General features: G+C 40.4%; 1 protein-coding gene across 1 annotated transcript in view; it reads left to right on the top strand.

The window, feature by feature from the left end:
- Positions 1-23,386, top strand: part of LOC149174119 (uncharacterized) — a 135,983-nt gene extending 112,597 nt beyond the window's left edge. Inside the window, exons 4-6 of the mRNA XM_089419183.1 lie at positions 22,142-22,405; positions 22,664-22,799; positions 22,965-23,386. Coding sequence (XP_089275309.1) covers positions 22,142-22,405; positions 22,664-22,799; positions 22,965-23,166 — 602 coding nt within the window. The 3' untranslated portion in view covers positions 23,167-23,386. The remainder of the gene's footprint in view (positions 1-22,141; positions 22,406-22,663; positions 22,800-22,964) is intronic.
- The last annotated feature ends 320 nt before the right edge of the window (positions 23,387-23,706 follow it).

Genomic DNA, 23,706 nt, shown 5'->3' on the forward strand with positions numbered 1-23,706 from the left:
TATAATATGTATATGAAGTCTAATGCTACATCACATATCAAAATAGTGAATCAACTGTTGAATTTTGGGTCCTGTCTGAGTCTCAACTCTCAAGAGTCAAAATATCAACAAAAATTATAATAAATGTATATCATGAGTCATCTAAAAGTCATCAAGTAATCAATGATTGAGATCCTCTTCCCCTTTTAATTTTTGTTTCTGCTAATTGTATTAAGAAATAAGTCATGCATTTATTCAGTAGATTGTAATCTGCTTGGGTAATAAGGTGTCAAGTGGTAGGTCCAATGAAAATTAACAGTGAGTATCACAGTAGATGTGAAAATTAACACTTGGTGACTCCAAGCTGCTTATTTTCTGAGAAAACAGTAGATGTCAGATTACTATCCTAGCCTTGGCATCTATTATTCAAAAACTCTTGGAGGTAAAATCCACTTCTAATACATAACCTTTGCCCACATTTACAGGGAGTTCAACACTAAAGAAGATTCCCTTTCAAAACGTGCTCTCATTGCAAGAAGGATCTTTGTTGTCACAAGATTTCACAGGTACTTTGTTCCTGTCTGAAAAATGGGTTCTTTTTTGAGGCACTGGTTTTGTTTTTTTTGGACAGGTTGTTGCTATTTGATCTTCATGACCTCCTCTTTGTTGTTTCTTCTGGAAGCATTCAACAACTGTAACAATGTTTTTGATGGTGTGGGGTTCTTTCTACGGAAGACTGTTGTATGCCTATCCTTTTGGTACTTTTGTAATCTTTTGAAGGGGCAGTGGCTGTTAGAGTCTGGATCACTGAAAGCTTGGAGGCTTAGCCAATGTATATTTTGCTTTCTAACTAGAAATATGAAGTATAAAGATTTGTTTTTCCTTAGAAAGCAAAAACATATCTTAACCTTCAAAACTAACAGATTACAAATGAGACTGCTATGCTCGCAAGAAGTATGACAAACAATACAATGCAATAACTTGAAAATGCATGGATGGAAGCTTTAATTTACAGTTTTTTCACCTTTGCGGCCTCTTTATCCGCGGCCTGGGAAGGGAGGCAGACTTTTTGGGTCGACTCCCGATTAAATCGGGAGTATAAGGAAAAAATCGGGATTTTTTCCTTTGCGAAAAAGTCGCCAAAAAGTTGGGGGATTAAATCATTTAGTTCAAAAAATCGCGTTTTTAGGATTAAATCGGGATTTTTTCCAAACTTTTTCCACACTGGTTGAGACTGGTCTGGGACCAGTGGTACACTCTGAAACTGCGATACTGGTCTGGGACCAGTGGTAGGAGTTGTACCATATTATGACGATGACTTCGGGTCGGTTGAGACTGGTCTGGGACTAGTGCTACATACTCTGAGACTGACTTTGTGTCAGTGCAGTACTGGTCTGGGACCAGTGAGAGTGGTACATACTATGACGCTGACTTCGGGTCGGTTGAGACTGGTGAGACCAGTGGTACACTCTTTGAGACTGCGATACTAGTGTGGGACCAGTGGTAGGAGTGGTACCTACTATGAAGCTGACTTCAGGTCGGTTGAGACTGGTCTGGGACCAGTGGTACGCACTCTGAGACTGACTTTGGATTAGTGGAGAATGGTATGAGACATTCTCGATCAATTCTTCTTCTTCATAGTTCAGCAGAGCAAAGTTGAGCAGAGCAGAGCTAGCAGAGCTAAGCAGAGCAGATCAAAGCAGAGCCAACAGAGTTGAGCAGAGCTAGACAGAGTAGTGCAAGGCACTGATGGCAGAGATAGTACAGTCGGACATATGGATCAGTGGATGGAGTTCTCCCTAGTTGAGAGGGAGTGTTAAATTGGCAACTAGGGCCAAACTCCATGTGGGTCAGCTTATTTATGGCAGCTGATATTTTTATTGGATTCCTCTCGTCGAGAGGTTCAGGATTGATCCTAAGATCATCCGATTCAGATAAGTATTTATGGAGATATGAATTTATTTTGATTATGCAATTATTATCAAGCTGACCAACTCTTATGTAGGCTCTAGAAGCCCAACGTCATGTCTATTCAACCTATATGTTTTTGGCATAAATAGATGAGGATTTGATGTCATTTGAACACACATTCTTGAGTAGTCTCCTCCTCTCCACGTCTGGGTTTTTGGTGAAGGAGAGAGACACCATGAGTGATACGCTGGTCATCAAAGTGACTCCCTAGCTGTTGTACATTGCCCTAGCCGCAGAGATCTGGCCGCAGTGAAGGAGGCCTCATATGCAGTCAAAAGAAAGGCCCTATCCGAGACTCTAACACGCTGTGCTAGAAACCCTTATACGCAGGCCCTAATACGTTGTCCAAAGAAGTATTAACACGCTGTTCATAGAGAAATTAACACTGTTCATGGAGAAATTAACACACTGTTCATGGAGATATTAACACGCTGTTCATGGAGAGACTTACACGCTGTTCATGGAGAAATTAACACGTTGCTCATGGAGATATTTACACGCTGTTCATGGAGATATTAACACGCTGTTCATGGAGATACTTACACGCTGTTCATGGAGAAATTAACACACTGTTCATGGAGATACTTACACGCTGTTCATGGAGATATCCAACGCAGTCATGAATCCGCTGGGATGTAGTCATCTACTAATTGAACCCTAACACGTTGATACACTGATATACTTATGGTACGCTAATGTTGTAAACCCTAACACGCGTAATGAACGCAGTCAAGGCTCACAAGTAATGAAGGCAGTATACATGTGAACACAGTCACATACATATATGGAACGTAGTCATGTATTGAAGACTATATATATATATACGCAGGCCCTAGATCTGGCAGCATGGTCACACACAATATACGCAGATATATAAACGCAGGCACTAGATCTGGCAGCTTGGTCACACACAATATATACGCTGGGGTGATACAAGTTATACACTGTATATGTATATGGATAGTGATATGATGTATATGAAGACTCATATATTCTGATCTATGCTCATATACGCAGGCAAATCTGCAGTACAACATATATACATGGCAAGGTATATATATGCAGGTTATGGCAATAAATATCTATGCAGGCAGAAGGACGTATTATCATAAGGATGCAGCGATGATATAATGATGCATGGGCAGCATGAAGCATGATGATGCATGAGTAGCATGAAGCATGATGAGATCATGGGCAACATGAAGCATGATGATGAATAAGATCATGGACATGGACAACATGATGATAATCATAATTAGTGAAGCATGCAGTAGTGCAGCAAGTGGACCAGATGCAGCTCTACGATAGGTGAAGTCGTCACCTTGGAGAATCAGTTGAAGCAGAATGTCTTCAACTGATCTCATTGTTATACGAAATGATCTATGCTAGATCTAGATAAGTCAAAGTGTTGATGTCTATTGTAAATGTACTATCTCTCTCTCTCTCTCTTTCTCTGTTGAACTTTGAAGAACATAAAAGAAGAATTGATCAAGGGTTTCCCCACACATTGTGGGGTTTGTCCCTGGCTTGTGCCACATCTTGTGTCCTCTTGTCTTGGCTTGTCTTCTGCGATTTATATTTATGTTCTATCTGCAGTTTACTTTATGCTGATGTGATTGCTAATATGGAAAAGAAATTAAATAAATTGCTCTAGCATAGAACATACCTAAACTTAACATCTATTGATCAATGCCAAACCCTAGACCCCTGACAAGAGTATCCTCCAAGCACAAGTCAAGTCCTTCCTTCTTTCTGCACCCTATTCCCCGACACTTCTTCCGACACTTTGTCCTCTGGCACTTCGCCCTCCTCCTTCCGGCACTTCGTTCTCTCACTATGAATGTTGTCTAGAGATAGACCTTTTTGATTGAGTCTTCTAGATGAGATGTTCCTCTTCTATCCCCACTTCAAGTATACTTCAACTTCAATTGAGAGTCTTCTTGAGTGTATGACTGTTTTGTTGCCCTAGTTTCTTGCACGTGTTGAGAGTATTAAGTATTATACTAGAGGAGGAGGCTTGAGTATCTTTCTTCCACGCTGGAGGAGGAGGCCTTGTAGGCCTTGTTTTAGCCCAAACGAAGGTAGGTGAGTGTCTATAGTTGTTGTTGTCCTAGCCGCAGGGACAACCCTCAATTTTCCCGCACGTGTGACTGTAGCAGCGCTTGGAACAGACTCTTAGACTTCAGTGGTGTACCCTTTCTCTTCGCTGCCTTTGGAGAATTTCTTACTTCCTTCTATCTTGCCTTTCCCTTCGCAGATTTCAGGGCTGAGTTGATGCGTTTCATTTGGAGTGGACAATCTCTATAAATAGAGGGTTGTCCCTCCATTTAGGTCGACTAGTTCTCTTAATTGTAGGTTGACTTTGAGGGTAGTTTGATGGCTGATTTGTTGAGCAAACTTCAGATAGTTTCCATGGTGGTGTAGCATGCTTGAAGGAGCTTCTTGAAGGTGCCATTGCATAGGAGTAGACTTGACTTTGACCTGTGCTAGACCTACTTCAATGTGCAAGAAACTCATTGACATATATTATAAAAATAATATTTATTTTCTTAAATAAGTACAAATATCAAAGGTACATATATGAAGACTGAACCTAGTTACACTTCCTTCAACATTCCGTTCAACGGAAGATGCTACTGGAGAATCAGCTAAGATAGTACCAAATGCAGAAGGGAGAAGAGATCGATCCCTTCCTTCTCAGGTTGCAAGGGATTCGAGACTAGCTGACTTTCATGGGGTCTACACCAGATCCTGAGTTCATGGTCAGGACTGTCCTGAATGCAGTCACCGAAGACTGGGAGACATTTGTCCAGAGTATCTTGGGCAGAGCTTCTCTCCCCAGTTGGGAGGAAATGCGGGTAGCTCTTCGACAGGACGAGATCAGGAGGCTGACCAAAGTAGGAAGTAGCGGCAGAGGAGCCCAGGTCAAGAGGGAGGAGGAGGATGCAGCTCTCGCATCATCGAGACAACATGGGCAACAGATTAGGAAGAAAAAGGATATATCCAAGGTCAGATGGTTCAGGTGTGGTGAACTAGGAAATTTCGCCACTCAGTGCCCCCGAAAGAAGGCCAAGGAATAGGCTTCTGACTTGGAGGTTGCTCCAACAAAAGATGACAAGGAGGATGATGACGAGGATTGTGCCATGAGTGCTCATGCACCTCTGGAGAAGAGGTGGGGCGACATAGAGCTGTAGTTGGGAGGACTACACCATAGGTAGGATCCTTGATGTGCCCAAACTCTTAGATCACATATGACTCTGGGAGCCCTTAATGATAATAGCAAAATGATGGGTGTCGGTGGGTGCGAGGTGTGATGGAGCAACATTGGCAAAGCTAGAGTGCTAAAGTCTGAAGCAGCGCAGTGGATGTTGTAGCAGTGCGAGAGGCATAGAGCAGGCTGTAGCAGCGCAGGAGCCGCAGACGGTCAGCACAGATTAGCAGCAGAGCTAGCTTCAACATCACGAGGCATCCAAACTGACCAGAGTGTCAGATTTTGGGTGGTCTTTTTAGTTTCTTACTTGTCAGCAACTGAGTTGCAGTGCAGCAGTTAGCAGTGGTAGTGCTGTGGGCAACATGAAGCAACATTTTGAGGGAGTTGCAGTACAGATGTAGCAGTGACAGTTGCAGTGTCATGGGCAGCAGTACAGGTTGCAACAGTTCAGTGGATGAGGGGTAGCAGGCCAAGCATTAACAACACAGAGGACCGATGCAGTGGATCAGTGTAATACTTCTATTGAGAAGTATTTCTAGAGCACATTCCTCGCTAAGAGGGACTGTTGATTTTGGGTGGCATCGGATGTGCTCTAGCTCCGAAATTTTGTGGAGGGGCTAGAACACATTAGATCTCCAAAACCCATAAATCATTTGGAGAATTTCCACCCGGATTGTGAGTTATTAAAATAATTAATATTTTTAATGGGGTTCCTAAGTCTAAACTTAGGAAAATAAAAATATTAATAGGTATTATGGGTGAGAAGCTTCTAAGAGACGAGGATCAAGTCTGTTTTAATCTTATCAGTTGATTAGGGACTTAATCTCGGCCGTTGATTCATCATCAGGAAAAGTTTAAGAGGAGGCTTGAGGGTCAGTCGAAGATACACCATATTGATTAGTTAGTTCGATTTTTCTGGGGCGTGGTTTGCTGAGAAAATCGAATAGGTGATCTGAGTTGCAAGAGAGGGGCAAGGATACTTGGGGTTGGAGGATCTTCTATGGGACCTCGAATACTCAGCAGAGAGAGGCAGAGATACCCTAGAGGAGGCAGCGCAGACCAAGGGACGCTGACGTTGGGCCAGGAGGGCCCACGCATTGCTTGACGCAGTGCCATCGCAGGGGAAGAGCTGCCCTCCTACAGAAGTTCGAGTTCAGTTGGGGGGCAGCAGGATCAGCCGAGAAGGTTGATGTCAGAGCTCCAGGAGGCAGAGGAGGCAACGCAGAGCTGACGCAGTGTCTCAGAGTGCTCCATGCAGGCCCACACAGCTATTGCGAAGGGGCAACGCAGTTGTAGTCGGGGATAGTTAGTCCAATTGCCGAATTAGAGGGATTTTTCCGGGTGAAGTGAGGTAATCCCACTTAGGTTTTTGCCAGTATATTTTATCTTTGTAATTGGATAGCTGAGAGGGCATCCAGAGTTGTATTTAGAACTATTGCTTAATAATAGAAAACCCTCATATCTGCTACACCGGTTTTCCTGCATTGGGTTTTCCGGGGACGTGTTGTCCAAAAATAACGGTGTCCCTTGTGTGTTTGTCTCGTATTTATTTCAATTTATGATTGGTATGTGAGTGTAGTCTGCAATAGTGTTTTTCATCAGTGTTTAAATAATTAAATAACTTGTTGAACGTAAAAACAAGTAGGAGATGATAAACCAGTGATTGCAGTAGGATTTATGATGTGTAGATTTAGAAATTTTCATATTTATGATGACTCAAAAAGTTGCTGGCTGATGATCTTGATCTTTGAAAAAAATTGGCACAACTGCTTCCTTGGAACTTTGACGAAATGTGTGCAACACAACTATTCCTCGAAACTTAAAGCAATGTCCTACCTACATTCTTCGAAAACATAGTAAACAACCATTCCATGACTCTAATTCTCGAGCATGTAGAAAACTTGGTTTGATTCATTCAGATTTGTGTGGTCCTATGTTTGTGCCTTCTGCAAATCGCAATAAATATATCATGACATTTGTTGATGACCACACCAAAATGTGTTGGGTATCTTTGTTACAAAACAAGTCTAAAGCATTTGAAGCATTTAAAAACTTTCATGTATGGATTGAAAATGAAGCACAAACTAAGATTCGTGTCCTCCTAGGCTCTGTGCTGCCTCTTCCGGCACTCTGCTGCCTCTCTGATATGTATTCTTCGGCCTCCTGCCGAACTACCCCTCACTGCAACTGATCACTTGTTCGATTTCCTTAGCAAACCTCGCCCCAGAAAATCGAACTGACTGATCTCTCTTGGTGTCTTGGTGTGTCTCCAACTGACCCTCAAGCCTCCTCTTATACTTTTCCTGTTGATGATTCAACGGCCGAGATTAAGTCCCTAATCAATGGCTAAGATTAGATCTGGCTTGATCCTCGTTATTTAGAACTTTCTCACCCATATTATATTAATACACATTAATATTTTAATTTTCCTAAGTTTAGACTTAGGGTCTGATTAAAAATATTAATTATTTTAATATCTCCTCATCCGGGTGGAATTTCTCCAAACGATTCTGGGTCATGGAGATCTCATGTGCCTTAGCCTCTCCACCAATTTTCATGGCTAGAGCACATCTGATGCTACCAAAAATAAAAAAAAAGTCCCGGAATCTCCAAGAGTACAAGTTGGCCTAAAGGAGGGAATTCGACCCCTTGAGGAGGCTATATAAAGGAGCAGTTCGACTTTATTTGGGACACACTCACTCACAAGTTCGATATACCAGAAAGAGTTCGATTTGTAGTTGGAAGGGCAGAAAAAGAAGAGCGAAGGTCTAGAAGAAGCTGGGAGGACGAAATTTCTTATTTTTGGGCTCAATCTCTCACACACATTCGAAATTCTAGGGTTTTTGGATTGCAAAAATAGGCCAAAGTTGCAGGTTCGAGTTGCAGTAGGATGAAGTGCAAAATTTGGTAGTTGGAAGAGGGAAAACCCTTATCTTGACCTCGTTGACCTTGGGAGAGTTGTCTTGCTCTAAGTAGGTCTTGGGAGGAGGCTATATTAGGGTTTCCAAGAAGCTGCAAGGATGAAGTTGTCGGGTCAAAGTTGTAGGAGGAGTAGCAATGACGTAGTTGGTAGGTCGAAGTTGCAAGGTGTAGCAATTTGGTGTAGAATAAAGGAAGGACTTGAGTAAGGGCCGACTTGGTATTAGGAGAAGGACTTGGTCCAGGGATTGAGTCTTTGTATCTCATCTGAAATAGATTCTAAGAAAAAAAGAGTTTCTGGGTTTTTCCCTTGGAGGGGTTTTGCCTTGGCTAAGAGCCTATATCTATGTCCTCTTTTGTTACTATTATTGTTCTTGATATTGTTTGATGAAAGATCTAACTAAAGAAGATAACTAAAATTCACAGGCACTATCATGGTTAAGGAAAATAAGATATAATAACTGCTATTTTACATTTTCCAACAAAAACGCTATGTATGTACTTTATTTTCTTATTAATGAAAATGTTGACACAAATGACTATGAATACAAGCATTGATACAAACTATGATACTGTGAGTGGGAACTACTGAAGTGGTTGTGGGAATATCTTGCCTATATCTACCAAAAACGTTTCCAAAGCCATGTCGTGAAATTTGAAATAATTCCCTTGTTCTTCTCTCTTGCTCAAAGCTCATTGATTGAGAGAAGCCTGTTAGTTGAGCAAGATACCTTCCATATTTACGGAAGAATGGGATGGTGGTTGAGAAGTCTCTCAACATCAATTGCATGGCATGGGGGAGAGTACTCAGCATTGGAATTTATGGATGACCAAAGACTACCTTGGCAAAGATGGAAAATTGTGAAGTTTTGAGCAACAATGAGCAAAGAGTTGCATGAGTAGGCATATGTGTTTGTATGTGCAATTCAAAGAGAGTTAGTTTGGAGTAGAGGCACACGAGTGCAACAAAGAGAGGTGATCTTGCATGTAGAGACACCCACATACATGTAGAATGCTTGCTTTAGTAATTTGAGTTTGTTGTACTTAATTATTTCCCTTCAATCCAAGTAGGGAACCTCTAAGTCCACTAACGAACTGAGAGGTTCATGATTTGTTACTTGTTGGGTGAGCATGAGAAGCATGTGGTGAGGAAGTCACTAAGGAATTGTGTAGCAATGAAAGGATTTCCTTATATGCATGTGATCCAGCTGAGAGGCATTTGGAGATCAGCTCACTGGGAAGGAGTTACTTGTTTATCTTTTCCTATGAGGAAGAATGGCTTTCACTTAACCAATATCCTAAGTGTTTTAAGAAGTTCCCCTTGTGATATCATAGCCTAGCTATGGGGTCGCCATTTGTAGAGAGATTGATGTGTAGATGAGCTTATGGTTGGGTGGAAAAGTGCTCATCCCCAATCAATTGTCAATGTTTGTCTCAAATAAGAATATCCTTTGTTTCATGGCATCATGTCTATATACTTATAGGCAATTGGTTTTTATTGTTCCTCTGGTTAAATTGTAGAATGTCTATGTTGTGATAAATCACATGAAGCATTAATTTTTAAATACAATTGAATGCATATGCATGTTGAATTATCTTATAGAAATAAAATGATTTCATTTGTGTGAGTGGGCATGTTGAGTTGATGGCTCTTAAAATGGGCAGGGTTATTGAGCATGATGACAGTTACATAGTGTTCTAAGGAATGCACTATTGTAGTTTTATTTTTCTTTTGCTTGGTTTCAGTGATGCGGGGGAGCGCCCCCCTCCCCCCCCCTTCGAACGCGCTCCCGAAGCGCGCTCCGGGCGGGAGCGGCTCGGGAGCGCGCTCCCCAAATCGCTCCCGGACGGGAGCGATTTTCGGGAGCGCGCTCCCGTAAAAAAATTTGCGCTCCCTGGTCTGTGAGGGAGCGCTTCAGGGAGCGATCGCTCCCGCGCTCCCGGAGCGCTTTTTAATGCCCGGGAGCGATCGGGGAGCGATCGCTCCCTGATCGCTCCCGGGCATTAAAAAACGCTCCGGGAGCGAATTTTAGTGAACCGGGAGCGGTTCGGCGGAAAAAAATTCCGCGGACCCGAAAAAAACAAAAAATTTAACTAATTTTTTTGGGTTTATAAGCCCAATGGGCCAAAACAAAATCATTTCAATGAGATTGAGCTTGAGTTTGAGAGCAAAGGAGCAAGGAGCAAGAGCTGAGGAGCAAGGAGCCAGAGCTGAGGAGCGAGGAGCAAGTGCCAAGGAGCGAGGAGCAAGTGCCAAGGAGCGAGGAGCAAGCTTGCAGAGGTAAGTAACTTAATCATTTAGTTAGTTTAGTTGGTTAGGTAGTTAGTTTGTTTAGTTTAATTTACCTGTTTGAGTTTAAAGATCATTAATTTAAATTAAATTAATAAATTAAATGAATTAATCCCAATAAACTAAATTAATTTGCAGATTCAAGACTCAAACCCTACAAACATCAAACACGATGGACCTGGGGATTTTTATTGGCATTTTCCTCTTCCTGGTCCCTTTTCTGGTTGTTATGGTGGTGGAGAGTAGGAAACGGAGGGGGCCTGAAACTGAAGAGGTGGATGAAGAAGCCGGAGGAAGTCAAATAGGTGAAAACCCCAGTGAGGAGGATGTGGAGGGTGAACATGAGGGTCAAAAAACTAAACAAGACCAAACTCCATTGTGGAAATATGTTCAGAGGCCTGAAACAGGGAGAGGGGGTGGAACCACTAAATTTCATTGCCCCCATTGCAACAATGATTTCACAGGCTCATACACCCGTTTGAGAAGACACCTTTGCGGGAAAAGGGCATGGGATGGAGAGAAACAAATAGGAATCAGAACTTGCGACGCGGTGTCAACAGCAGATAGAGCCAAATACATAAAGGAAGAGGAGGACGCCCAATACAAAGCAAAAAGATCAAGGGGTTTCTTTGAAAGCTCACAAAGAACTCCTTCAGCATCCTCCCAAGGCAGTGGATATGGACATGGAGGCTCAGGGTCATCATCTTTACGCCGTAGAACCATATCAGATTTCCTTGATGAGGGGTGTAGGAATGATGTGGATTCAAAAATTTACAGGTTCCTCTATGCAAATGGGATACCATTCAATGTTCTACGCTCACCTTATTGGCACGAAATGGTTTCTGCCATAAATGATGCCCCTAAAGGATACAAGAGCCCTGGGTATGACAAGGCAAGAACAGTTGGCCTTGATCATGAAAAAGCAAAAATATCACATTCTTTGAATAAAATGACAAGTTCTTGGACTGACAATGGGGTGTCCATTGTATCTGATGGATGGACAAATGTAAAAGGCAAGCCATTGATAAGTGTTCTTGCTGTGTCCCGAAGTGGTCCCATTTTTCTAGCTGCACATGATTACTCAGACAAGTTCAAGACCGCTATCAACATTGCAGAAGCATTGCTTGAAACAATTGAGCGTATTGGCCCATACAATGTCATCCAAGTCATCACTGATAATGCTCCTAATTGTAAGGCAGCGGGAGCAATTATTGAGGATAGATACCCGAACATATTTTGGTCTGGATGTTTGGTTCACACATTGAACCTTCTGTTGCATGATATTGTCAAAAACAAAAATGAACAATACCAATGGATTGGTGATTTGTACAAGAGAGGAAAAAAAATGATAAAATTTATTACAAATCATAGCAATACCCATGGCCTTTTCCGCAGTCACTCGAGATTGGAGTTGCTGAAGATTGCGAGGACTAGATTTGGTAGCTATTACCTCACCTTCAGGCGCCTTTTGAAGGTAAGAGAGGGTTTAGCTAGCATGGTATCAAGTCCAAATTGGCAGGTGTTAAAGGAAAGGGCTACAAATGTAGCTGACATTGCAGGTTTTGAAACGGTGGAGGAGGCCGCTCTTGATGGGCAGTTTTGGACAACTGTGAGACAGGTATTGGATTTCACCAAGCCAATTTATAACATGATTCGGTTTGCAGATACAGACAAACCAGTGATTGGCGAGGTGTATGAGCAAATGGATACCATGTTGGGGGAAATAAAAGACATTGTTAATAACAGAGATCCCGACTTGTACAATCTGATTCACGATTGTGTGTGTGAACGGTGGAAAAGGCTTAACCTTCCACTACATTGCTTGGCGTATATCCTTACGCCAAAATACTACTCAGATTCTTGGTTGGGCAAACCTGCAGCAGGGGGTGGTGTTAGGACCAAACCCCATTTAGATCGAGAGGTAACTAAAGGATATCTGGATGCATTAGAAAAGTTGGTGCCTGACAGGGAGGAATGTGCAGCTGTGCGCCTTGAAATAGGCAGATACTTCACTGGCAGTGGTTTGTATGGTAACTTCCATGCAATGGACGACAAAGATAAATTTGATTCTCTCACATGGTGGGAAACATATGGCGGCGACGGACTTTTGCGAAAATTGGCATTGAAAGTTCTTGCACAGGTTGTAAATTCTTCTTCTGCAGAGAGGTGTTGGAGCACCTACAGTTATATACATAATGTGAAAAGAAACAGGCTCAACGAAAACCGAGCAGAAAGCTTGGTTTATGTGCACTACAATTTGAGGTTGTTGAGCCATTACTGTGATCGGGCTAATGAAGATCCCACATATAAAATTTGGGACAATCACCCTGAGGACGACAATTTGGAGGATGGCATTGTACATATGGAAGAACTAGAAGATGAGCTTGTACGGGATGAAGCTGAAGCAGCTGCAGCAGCCATGCCACCTCCACCTCCACCATCCAGTAGCAGTTCTCGGGGCCCGAGTCTTGTTCCCTTGCTGTCGCCACCTCCATCGACACCCTCGCGTGGAGGCTCTAGTTCTGGTCGTCGGTCTGGGCGGGAGACTCCTAGAAGACCGCCAAGACCTACTTATACTCCTGGAGACTCTCGTGGCAAGGGCCACTTGTAGATTTACAGTTTACTTGTCTTTTTTAGTTTCTATTAGACTTGTCACTTTAGTTTTCATAACTGTTCAGTGTTGAGTTTTGAGTCCTTGACTCTTGACTCTTGACTCTTTCATATCATTATGACATTATGATATTTTTTGTAAACATTATATCACTGTGACAATGAAAATTTGAAGTTTGAAGTTGGGCCTTGGCAATTATAACTCATTGGTAATGATTGTGAATTATGAATATGATGCTTTGTGAAAGACTAAAGTTGTTTCATTTCATCTCATTATTCATGTTTCATTTTATAAATTTTTAACATTTCATATCATGTTAACAGTTAGAAGTTAGGACTTAGAAATATCTTCGATATTACTTCTTGTAATGGTTAAACTTGGCTTACAAGTACAACTTGTTACTTTGGTGATCAATGATGATAAATGTTATTGAATTGAATGTTATTTTAATTTATTATTTTACTAAGGTTGATGACGATTATAATTTCTAGATGATTGATGTGATATGGTTCAATGATCAATTTATGTTTTTTTATGTTTTTTATGTCTATTTCATCATTCTACATGTTTTTGTTGACATATATGTATCAAAAATTAAAAAATATAAAAAATATATATATTTTTAAAAAATCGCTCCGGGATTCGCTCCCAAACCGAGAGCTTCTGAAAATGGTCGCTCCCGCTCCCGCTTCCGCTCCCGCTCCCCGCTCCCGCTCCCGCTCCCAAGTAACACTGCTTGGTTTATACATGAAGGAAATATGAATTCATTGTTTAATATAATGCCTTGTAAGAAAGTTTTCTATGTTATGGAAATGGTGGACTGTAAGGTCCAGTGTGGAGACAATTGTAATCTTGTGTATGCTTTGGCATTAAGTTGAAGGTGTAGACATGTAGAGTAAATGATACTTGAGATTGTGTTTTGGTCTAGTTTTTAGATTTATATTAAGTAAAGTTTTTGGCTTTATTGAAAGTAAGCCTTCTTGGGATCATGGAGTCCCTAGTTTTCATAGTCAACTATAGGAAGGACATTTCTAAGTGGTTGAAACCCCAAGTCTTGGATGCATACCATTTGAAACCCTAAGGGAAGGGGTTTGCCCCCCTTATCATATTCTTAAACAACTAGAGTCTTCAAAACTCTGTGCATTCATTTTTTGATACTTTAGGTAAGTCAATGAAGGCCAATAATAGGTTATTAGGCGTTGGTTATCCCTTGGCATAACTTAGGAAAAGTTTGGGATCAAATTGACTAGGTTTGAAGCTTTAGGAAACTAAGAAAGTTCTTTTGTTTCACTAAAAAGGAAAGATAATTGTCAATGATACACTGGCAACAAAAAAATAGATCTTGATGAAAGAGATACTATGTATCGGAAATAAGGAGAAGTCTATTAGCGAAAAAAAAAGAAAATCACACCAGTGCGTTGCCCAAAATAAAAGAAGATTGAGCAAAATGTTGGCGAGAAGAAAGCAAGGGGAGACGAAATGCCAATGGGAAACATAATGTTCATTGGAAATAAAGAAAATCATTCTCGATGATAAAGGAAGATGGTTCGATGAGATAGAAGGATGATCTTATCCAAAGGGAGAATGTGTATTTCTTATTAGCAATATAATGAAAAACATTTCGGTGCATGGCAAAACAACCTAGAGCTTAGTGATTTGACTATACAAATGATGATGTCGATAGGGTTCATAGTGGCTACGATCAATGAGTTGGAATATATGGAGGATGATGTGGATAGGGTCTACATGCTGAAATCCACAAAGGATCATGACTCAAATTCAATCTTGATCATGAGATGGACAACTAGACTTCATTGGCACTTTGGAAAATTAGTTCCATCAATGCTTCTCAAAAAATGTCTCGCATTGGACCTTTCAAAAAACCCTCGATGGTCATTGATGATCGACGATTGGGAGGAAATGTGCATTGTGGTACTTTTTGGCCAATGTCCAAATGCTATTGATGTTTGGGAGGAAATGTGCATTGTAGTACTTTTTGGTGGGTCTCCCAAAGTTTGTTTTTCCAAAGGAAAAAAACCCGTAATTTTATTCAACTTTTGAAAAAAGGAACAAAATTACATTTTGTAGATGCTAATCGCATTTAGCAAAAGAAACCTCTCGGCTTAGGTGAAAAACTAAATAAATAACAGAAACTTGCAAAGTTAAGTGTGATAGTAATCACTTAACTTCTCTTTCTTGTCTTTCTTTTTCTAAACCTTATACCATTCCCTTGAGTTGGGGTCAACTGGAACCATTGCCAAATCACTCTAATTATCTTCTATGGGAGTTCTTTCTTTGAATTTGAACTTTCTGAAACATGGACTCTCTTTGTGCCCATTGTCCCATCCTCTTTGTGTCACTTTTCTCTGCTATTGTTATGAAACCAACTCAAGAAAAGATAGAAAAGATAGATCAACGCCTTAGAATTCAGCCTTTTCGAAGGGGCAACCTCATTTACATTACATAAATGAACAATTCTTGGATGATACAAATGAAAAGACCTCCTTTTTATATATAGGAGTCTAAGGGGTCATAACATAATCAGAGCCGACATAACAATAATAATATAAGGGCACAATAATAACAATAGTGGGCTTCTATGGGGCACAATAGTAACAATATGGGCACTACATGGGTACATTGATATAATAAGTGGGTTGTACTAATAACAATAAGGGGTTACACTAGTAGTATAGGGGCCTAACATGCCCCTCTCCTTCAAAAAGCGTTGTCCTCAACGCTTGAGTAGTTCTTGATGCTTCTGTATAAAATTCTTGTCCTCCCATGTGGAATCTTCAACGGGTAAGTTCTTCCACTTGATGAGATACTCTGAAATTGATCGATTTCGTAGCTGTCGGGTTCTTGTTTCTGTGACTACTCCAGGTTCCAATATGATTTTTCCTTCCTCTTCAATTTCTGGCAATATTGTTTGAATTGGGATCTTTTGCAACTTTTGAATATCTGGCCATACTTCTTCGTCCTTTTTCCATTCATCCCTTGCTTCGTTTATCCAATCTAGTTGGATAATAGAAATAGCACAAAATGATTCTTCCACATCCTCATCCTTGAAGAGTCTTCCCATTCGGTAAGGTCGCCATTTTTTAAGTGCATGTAGTATTGCCAACATCTGCTTCTTATAAATAGTTTGCTTGAGACGTAACAGTAAAAATACCCAATCACCTACATCAAAACATTTTTCACTACGATGTTGATCGACCTGTTGTTTCATTTGATTTTGCACCGAAGTGGCGTTATCCTTTAAAAGTTGGAGAACTTGTTGTTGATGCTCGATGTGATCTTTCATTGCTTGAACCTTTTTCTTCTTGATATGTCCTTCTATCTCTAGAGTTTGAGGAGTGGTAATTTCTTCCAATCCTTTACAAGATATGGTTGGATTCATTTCTTGATGCTCGATGTGATCTTTCACTTCTTGAACATTGTTCTTCTTGATATGTTTTTCTATCTTGATAGTTTGAGGAGTGGTAATTTCGACCAATGAATTAAAAGATATGGTTGGATTCATTTCTTCTTTCTCAATGTGATCTTTCACTTCTTGCACCTTTTTCTTCTTGATATGTTCTTCTATCTTGAGAGTTTGAGGAGTGGTAATTCTTGCCAATGCTTTACAATATATGGTCTGATTCATTTCTTTTTTCTCTGGGGTGGGGTCCTGGCGTTTATCTTCTTCTTTTGATGTTTCTTGATCATTTTCTTCCTCCTCTTCATATTCTATGTAAAATAATTTCTTCTTAGCACACTTATGACCTTTAGTGCATTTGCTATCACAATTTTAACAAAGCCCTTTTTCTCTTTTTTCTTCCAATTGTTGTGGTGTAGCCCTTGTAGGTTGTGGAAGGCTAGGAGAAACAACACTTCCATCTTTATAGTTGTGAGGGGTATGCTTCCTGGTTTCCATAATTTTGTTTTCCACTATATCACAAAGCCATTTTACTCTTTCCAATTGTTGTGGTGTTGCTCTAAAGAAGGTGTTGCTCTTTGTATCCTCGTAATGTGCTATCATTTCCTCCATGAAAATTGACCACGTAACAAGTTGTTTATGAGAACAAAGCCCTTCATACCATAAAAATTGATCAGGTTCTAAATATGAAGATGCAATACATACCTTTTGTAATAGTGGTACACCATGTAGATCAAAATTTTGCTCCATCTGAAGTATCCAATTTACCGTATCCTTGCCATCAAACTTCCTCATCTTGCTTTTTCTTGATTTTAGGAGCTCGGTCTTGAAATGACTGTAACTTTGTACTTTCGGATCTTTAAGTTCTGAAATTGCAATCTATAGTAGCCCTCTGTGTCCTCTTTCCAATGCCACCAGTCTGATCCAAATTGGATCCTCCAAGAAAGAGTTATGCACAATCTCCCAAGATGACCTGATTATAGACCTTTCAGAAGAGCGAACTTGTATGAAGTGCCACTTGTCACTGTTTCGACCTTTGGCTCTAAAAAATATACACAAGAAACTGCAGTCTGTCCTCTTTCTGTACCTTCTTACGAAATTTCAATCCGATGCTCAGAGAGAAATTTATGAGGATTTTCCCCAGGTCACCTGTTTGGAATGTAATTCAGGAATCTGCAAAAAGACCAACTTCCTCAGATAATATCTCCACAAATATAGCGCAAAAAGCTCTGAAATTCAAACTCGAGATTCAACGCGGCTTCCTTTCAAATGGGTTTTTTTTTTAGCTTCTGAAATGTTGCAGAAAAAAGGTTATAGCGAAAATGCCACGATGACCTGTTTGGAGCAGCGAAACCCTAGAATCCAAAGCTCTGATACCAAATGTTATGAAACCAGCTCAAGAAAAGATAGAAAAGATAGATCAACGCCTTAGAATTCAGCGTTTTCGAGGGGGCAACCTCCTTTACATTACATAAATGAACAATTCTTGGATGATACAAATGAAAAGACCTCCTTTCTATATATAGGAGTCTAAGGGGTCATAACATAATCAGAGCCGACATAACAATAATAATATAAGGGCACAATAATAACAATAGTGGGCTTCTATGGGGCACAATAGTAACAATATGGGCACTACATGGGTACATCGATATAATAAGTGGGTTGTACTAATAACAATAAGGGGTTACACTAGTAGTATAGGGGCTTAACAGCGATTTTAGTTTATGGATTGCTTCTAATTCTGTACCATTCTACTTGTGGGTTGCATTGCCATTCTGGACCTGAGCATCACCTTCTTCTTGGTTTGGAGTGTTCTTTGTGATTCCTTCTTCTAGCTTCATGAGGTAGGGATCAAAAGTCTGCCATCCTTTTATTTTGTGGGCCTGCCCCTTTTTCTTTTTTGGGTTATTTTTTGCATGAGGGCATGTGTTCCGCAAGTGTCCTATTTGGTAACATGATTGACATCTGAATGCCGTATTTTGATAGTCCAGAAGTTGGGTCCATTGGAAGTTTTTGTGTTTCAGCTGGATGTGGTCATGTAGACCTTTGCTTAGGTCTATTTCTACACATATTCTGGCAAAGGTAAATAATCATTTCTTCGCCCTCTCGAGGTCCATATTTTTGAATGACCCCAAGGTGTTCCCAATTTCCTCAAGAACCTTGTGATGCCAAAAGGAAGGGGAAGATTTGGTAGCCTCACCCGTATTGGCATTGTTGAGAATACCATTGTTGTGGCATCAAAATCTGGGAACCAAGGGGTAATGAAGTGCCCTACATTTCCCCAAAACTAAGTTCCTTCTTTTAATGCTTTGTCCACATCTTCCTCGGTATCGAATTGAACAATGGAGAAACCTTTTGAGCAAAGGTATATGTCGTAGTTCCTGGTCCAAGTTGTAAAAACCCATTGATGTAAAGCATAAAATCTGAGCCAAAAACCATTGAATTTGCAAATCACTGCCCTGGATTGAAGAACAAAAAAACGTTGATTTACCTTTGTTATGTTTACCTCCGTGGTAGGCACTTGGTGGTGTTGTTCAACTATGTAAGGTCCAGGATTGTACTGTGGAAAATCCAATGGATTAGAGCTTGTGCCCCGCACCTCATCCTTGTAGGAAACAGAGTCTCCTGGGTTCCTAGCTCCCGAAGCACCCCCTCGCAACCTTAGATTCGAGTCAATGGTAGAATTTCTTAAGATGTTGTAATCCTGCAATTGAAAATGATCCTGTAGCTACTTCCCTTCTTGAAGGAGACATTGTATATCTGCGGGATATCCCAATCGATTCTGATTCGCCACATAATCCAAGCCCGAGACCCAAAAACGGGAGGACTTCCCATTAAGGGTCTTAATAAAGCGCTGATAATCCTCCCCTTGTGTCAACTCTTCAAACCAGATCGGTTAGGACAGGGGGTTTTTTCCAGTAGACTTGCGTCGTTTTGTCTGATTCAGGCACGGGAGATAACATAAATACTGATGGATTTCTTGATCTGTCGAACTAGACCCGGATCAATCATTTTGTTCACGACGTCCTCTAGTAGCTTCATTGCCATCACTGCTACGGCTCCGACCTGGTCTGCGATTCAGGCATACCTAGGATTATTCACGTGGACAATCACATTGTCTTGGAGCATCTGGACCAGGATAACTTTCATAACATATGACAAAAATTTCTTTGAATCGTTGTCGGCACATTCCAATAAAGCCACCACACCGACGTTTCCACTCCTGGATATCGAAAGTGCAGGTCCAAAATCTTTTGAGGCATCTACAAATATGTGAGAGGAATTGGTAGCCGAGACAGATGACGCCTTCACTTTCTCCATCTATGGATTCTGGAAATTGCAATACGAACTCACGATTAGATCGAAACCCTAAAATCTCAGAAAATAGAGCTCCCGTGGTCTCCCAAAGTTATCGACATTTGGGAGAAAATGTGATATCATGCACTTTTAGATGGACCTCTGAGAGCTATCGACAATGTGGGAAAAACTCACCCTATTACACTTTTTGGTAGAACTCCAAGACTCGTTGGTGATTTTCGAATGGGTTCCTTTTGGTGTTAACGATTCCTAAAACATTACTCAGTTGATCGGAGCTTGGGGGAAAAACATAGTAGTTCTACCTTGATTTGTGTGGAGACCAAGAGATAATTGTACCAAGGATGAAATGGCAGGTTATGGATGCCATGTAGTCCATTCTGACATGTCCAGAGTACAGATGCTGATGTGGCATGGGAAGAGGTAAGTAAATCTTAGAGGGTCATAACTTTGTGCCTCAAACTCAAAATTTAGTGAATTTACAGTTATTACAAAGCTCTTGATGAGCAGAATAGATGGCGAACTCAGAATTAGATTTCAAAGTATGTTTAAGATGAAAACATTTCTAGACCCCATCTCCTTAATGATGCCTAGGGAATTGGGTCTATTACATAGGTGGGGTAAGCATAAATGGAGATATGTGGGGTAGTTTTCTCATGAAGAGAGCTAGGCATCTCTAGCCATCATATTGGAATAAAGTAGAGAGGAAGCCCCTCAAATCCTGATAGAGGCAGTAGTAAGAACCTCTAATCACATTGTAAAAGGGGTACTAAAAAATGAGATGCATCTCTGTCTGAGTTTCCTATAAGTGGCACATTCGCAAGTCTTATTTGGGCATGAGATATGGTGGTCAGTCTCTATCCAAAATCAATAGGAACCCAACTCATAATTCTAAGTTTCCTTCTCCAATTGGAATGACGAATGACCAACAGAGCACCAGGATACTTCAGACCATATATCAATGAGGCCTCAAGCCTCTTCTCGACCTCATTGGTGGGTGGCATGCTGACATATTTGAGACCTATGTGCAGGTGTCTTTCCAAGCCATAGATGATACACCAACAAATGGACAAAAAAACCTTCTCTATACAGATCCAGAGTAGAGTGTTCTCATCCATCGGATTACCCCACAAATTTTGCCAAACAGGCTACAGCTAGTGTTCTATCTAAAGTTTCTTTCCTCCAACCTTGGATGGTAGGAGAGTAGGGCTTCCTCATTCCCATACTCCTCCCAGAATCGTACAGTCAAATTTCCTCAGCTGTGGCTACTCCTCAAAGAACCTCATCCACCATTGCAGCCCTTTCACAATGACCGATGACTTCAACAATGAGCCGGTATCTCAATCCCTCCCCTCACCCTCGATCATCAAGTTTCAAAGGGCCTTGACATCCTCTCTCTCTCTCCTGCACTCGACATTAGGATCTATAGTCTTTGGCTTTTTTATTTCATCACTGTACTTATACTATTGTATCTTGTGGTTAGAAAAACATACCTAGTAGTCCCATTTACCTACTTTTCTGGTCATTTGTTGAACATTAATAAAATTATCTATTTATAAAGTACTGATGCAGTTTGATATCTAATCCAGTGTATGTTTCAATCTCAGAAGATGTTTATTCTTCCTAACCTTGTGAACAGCGACTCTTAAATTCTGAAATTTGGTACAAATCCATCACAAGATTCGGCTTAAACTTTCTCTGGGTTGCTATTTTCCATTACAAACCACAAAAATATGGATTCTCAGCATGAATACTACAGAGCACCTATAGAACAAAGAGATTATGATTGCAGACTTATAACAAAAATATTTGAATCCCGTTATGCATGTTACATTAACTGGCTAAGCCATTTTACCGGCAAAAATAAATTCGTACATTTAAATTTCCGTCTTATCAGAGCTAGCACTTGAGATTCAAGTATAATGTTGCTGACCTTTTTCCATGACATTGGTTACAATATCCACATGTTATCACTGTTCTATGGGTGAGACGTCTTTAATCAGTATGAGTATTTATTGCAATGATCCTACTAGATCCTAAGGGCTTCTGAGTTTTGACGTTCAACGTCTCCACCCGACTGCCTGTACAAGTAACACAGGGTGAGATATGATTTCTTATAGTCTAAATTTATTTAGAACGCTATTGCAAGTGTACGGCTGAGACAATAGCTTTTGGTTTTCTTAGGGTTTGTGATACCATGTTGCAATTTGTCTGTAATGGAGTTACACATCATTTGTGATAAACTATATAAATTATATTCTAACTACAAGTTTCACTCTTGCAAATTTTCTCTGGTCTGGCTGATGCCAGTTCTTACCCAAAAGATCTGTGTTTATGGTTATAGCCATTTGTGCTTCAAAATGCCTTAAAGTTTCAATTAAATAGAATAACTGTCTAAACTACATTTTTCAACGCTTGCTACAGGAGATTATACCATGTGGTTACTCCGTAAAAGAGATGAAACAGGGGATCTGGCAAACTCACTTGTAGAAGGAAAAGCAAGGCGTGGTGCCCCTGGTTGTAAAAGTCGTGTTTTGAAGCAACTAGATGAAGTTGTTGGATGGGATGACCTACGAGTGGCTATAGAGGCCACTAATGAAGAGATCATAATAGAACGAAGAATGATGGATAGGTTGCCCATCAATAAGTGGAGTGATGCAGACGGTCATGTTCTATTGATTGGTGATGGTATTCCATTATACAATCATTTCACTTTTTCGAGGCAGAGCCTTTTATTCCTCTAAAATCAAGATACCCCTATGTTCACAAAGCAAGTTTTCCAAATGATACACTACATACCCCACATCATCATTACTCTTTCCATGTTTTAAATACCAAATCGAACCACCCAATTGCCACCACACTCATGTACACACTTAGATTGAGTTGCATATATTTAGTTTACAACATTTAACAAATTAACATTGAGCTTTGATTGTCATGTAGCTGCACATGCTCAGTATACCGGACCAGGGCAAGGAGCAAGAACTGCATTTGAGGATGCTCATCAGCTTTGTCTTCTCCTTGAGGCTGCAAATGCATCATATTTATCCACAGAGAGCATTGAAGAAGCTGTTGGAAGGTTAACAATGTTGCTGTCCATCTGATGCCATGGGCTAGATATAATATTTAGTATTTACTACAAAAATGAAAATAAATTGCTATCTACATTGGTTGCTTGTGTTCTCACCAAACATGCTAATGAAGGGATTATGAATCTCATATACTTGCTTTGGAATATTTCCAGGTTTGAAGAGTTGAGAATTCCTCGGATGAGGAAGATGCAAGAGTATGCAGCCTATCAAACCATGATTCCAGAATTCCAACCTGACTGGACAAAGAATTTAACAACCGAAGAGAGAGAGAGAATGAATCAGGAGTACATAAAGTGGGTTGGGGCATACCCTGATAAACAACAGGGTGATCCTGAGTCTTTCTACTACAAGTAGACAACTAGAAAAAGTCTTGCTTAATTCCAAATGGTCCCTGAGATATTTTAATCTAAGAAGCAACCATTAGCAGATCATCTTAAGGAATACAGTTCGATGAAAGGGAATCATTAGTTGCCTAGTTATGTTCCCTACATTGATTATTTTCTATTTTTTACTAATGGATGTAGGAGGGATCTCTATTTGATTATTATATAGCTACTCATGTATTCATCGATCACTGATCCAAAGGCCATAAACAGTTCTCTACACCTCTTTCTCTTGATGGATCAGCATGGCAAAGTTTTCCACAAAATGGGAGTTGAAGACTCCACGCATTTGGTAACAAAATCCCATTATCCTTTTCTAACAGGTATCCAATAAATTTGTTTACAGTACATCAACAAAATGGAATAAAGGTTAGCCTTACTTGGTTACCTTTGGAGGCTAGAGGGAGAGGACATCTTACCATTCACTACAACCTTACATGTGACATCCTAGGAAAACATACAAATTCCATTTTCTCACCCATTTATCACCAAATCCTATCAATTTCATGTC

Source organism: Pinus tabuliformis, chromosome 4_1 (genome assembly GCF_031772625.1).
Source record: "Pinus tabuliformis cultivar Carrire ecotype Pingquan chromosome 4_1, CPIR1, whole genome shotgun sequence".
Lineage (NCBI taxonomy): Eukaryota > Viridiplantae > Streptophyta > Pinopsida > Pinales > Pinaceae > Pinus > Pinus tabuliformis.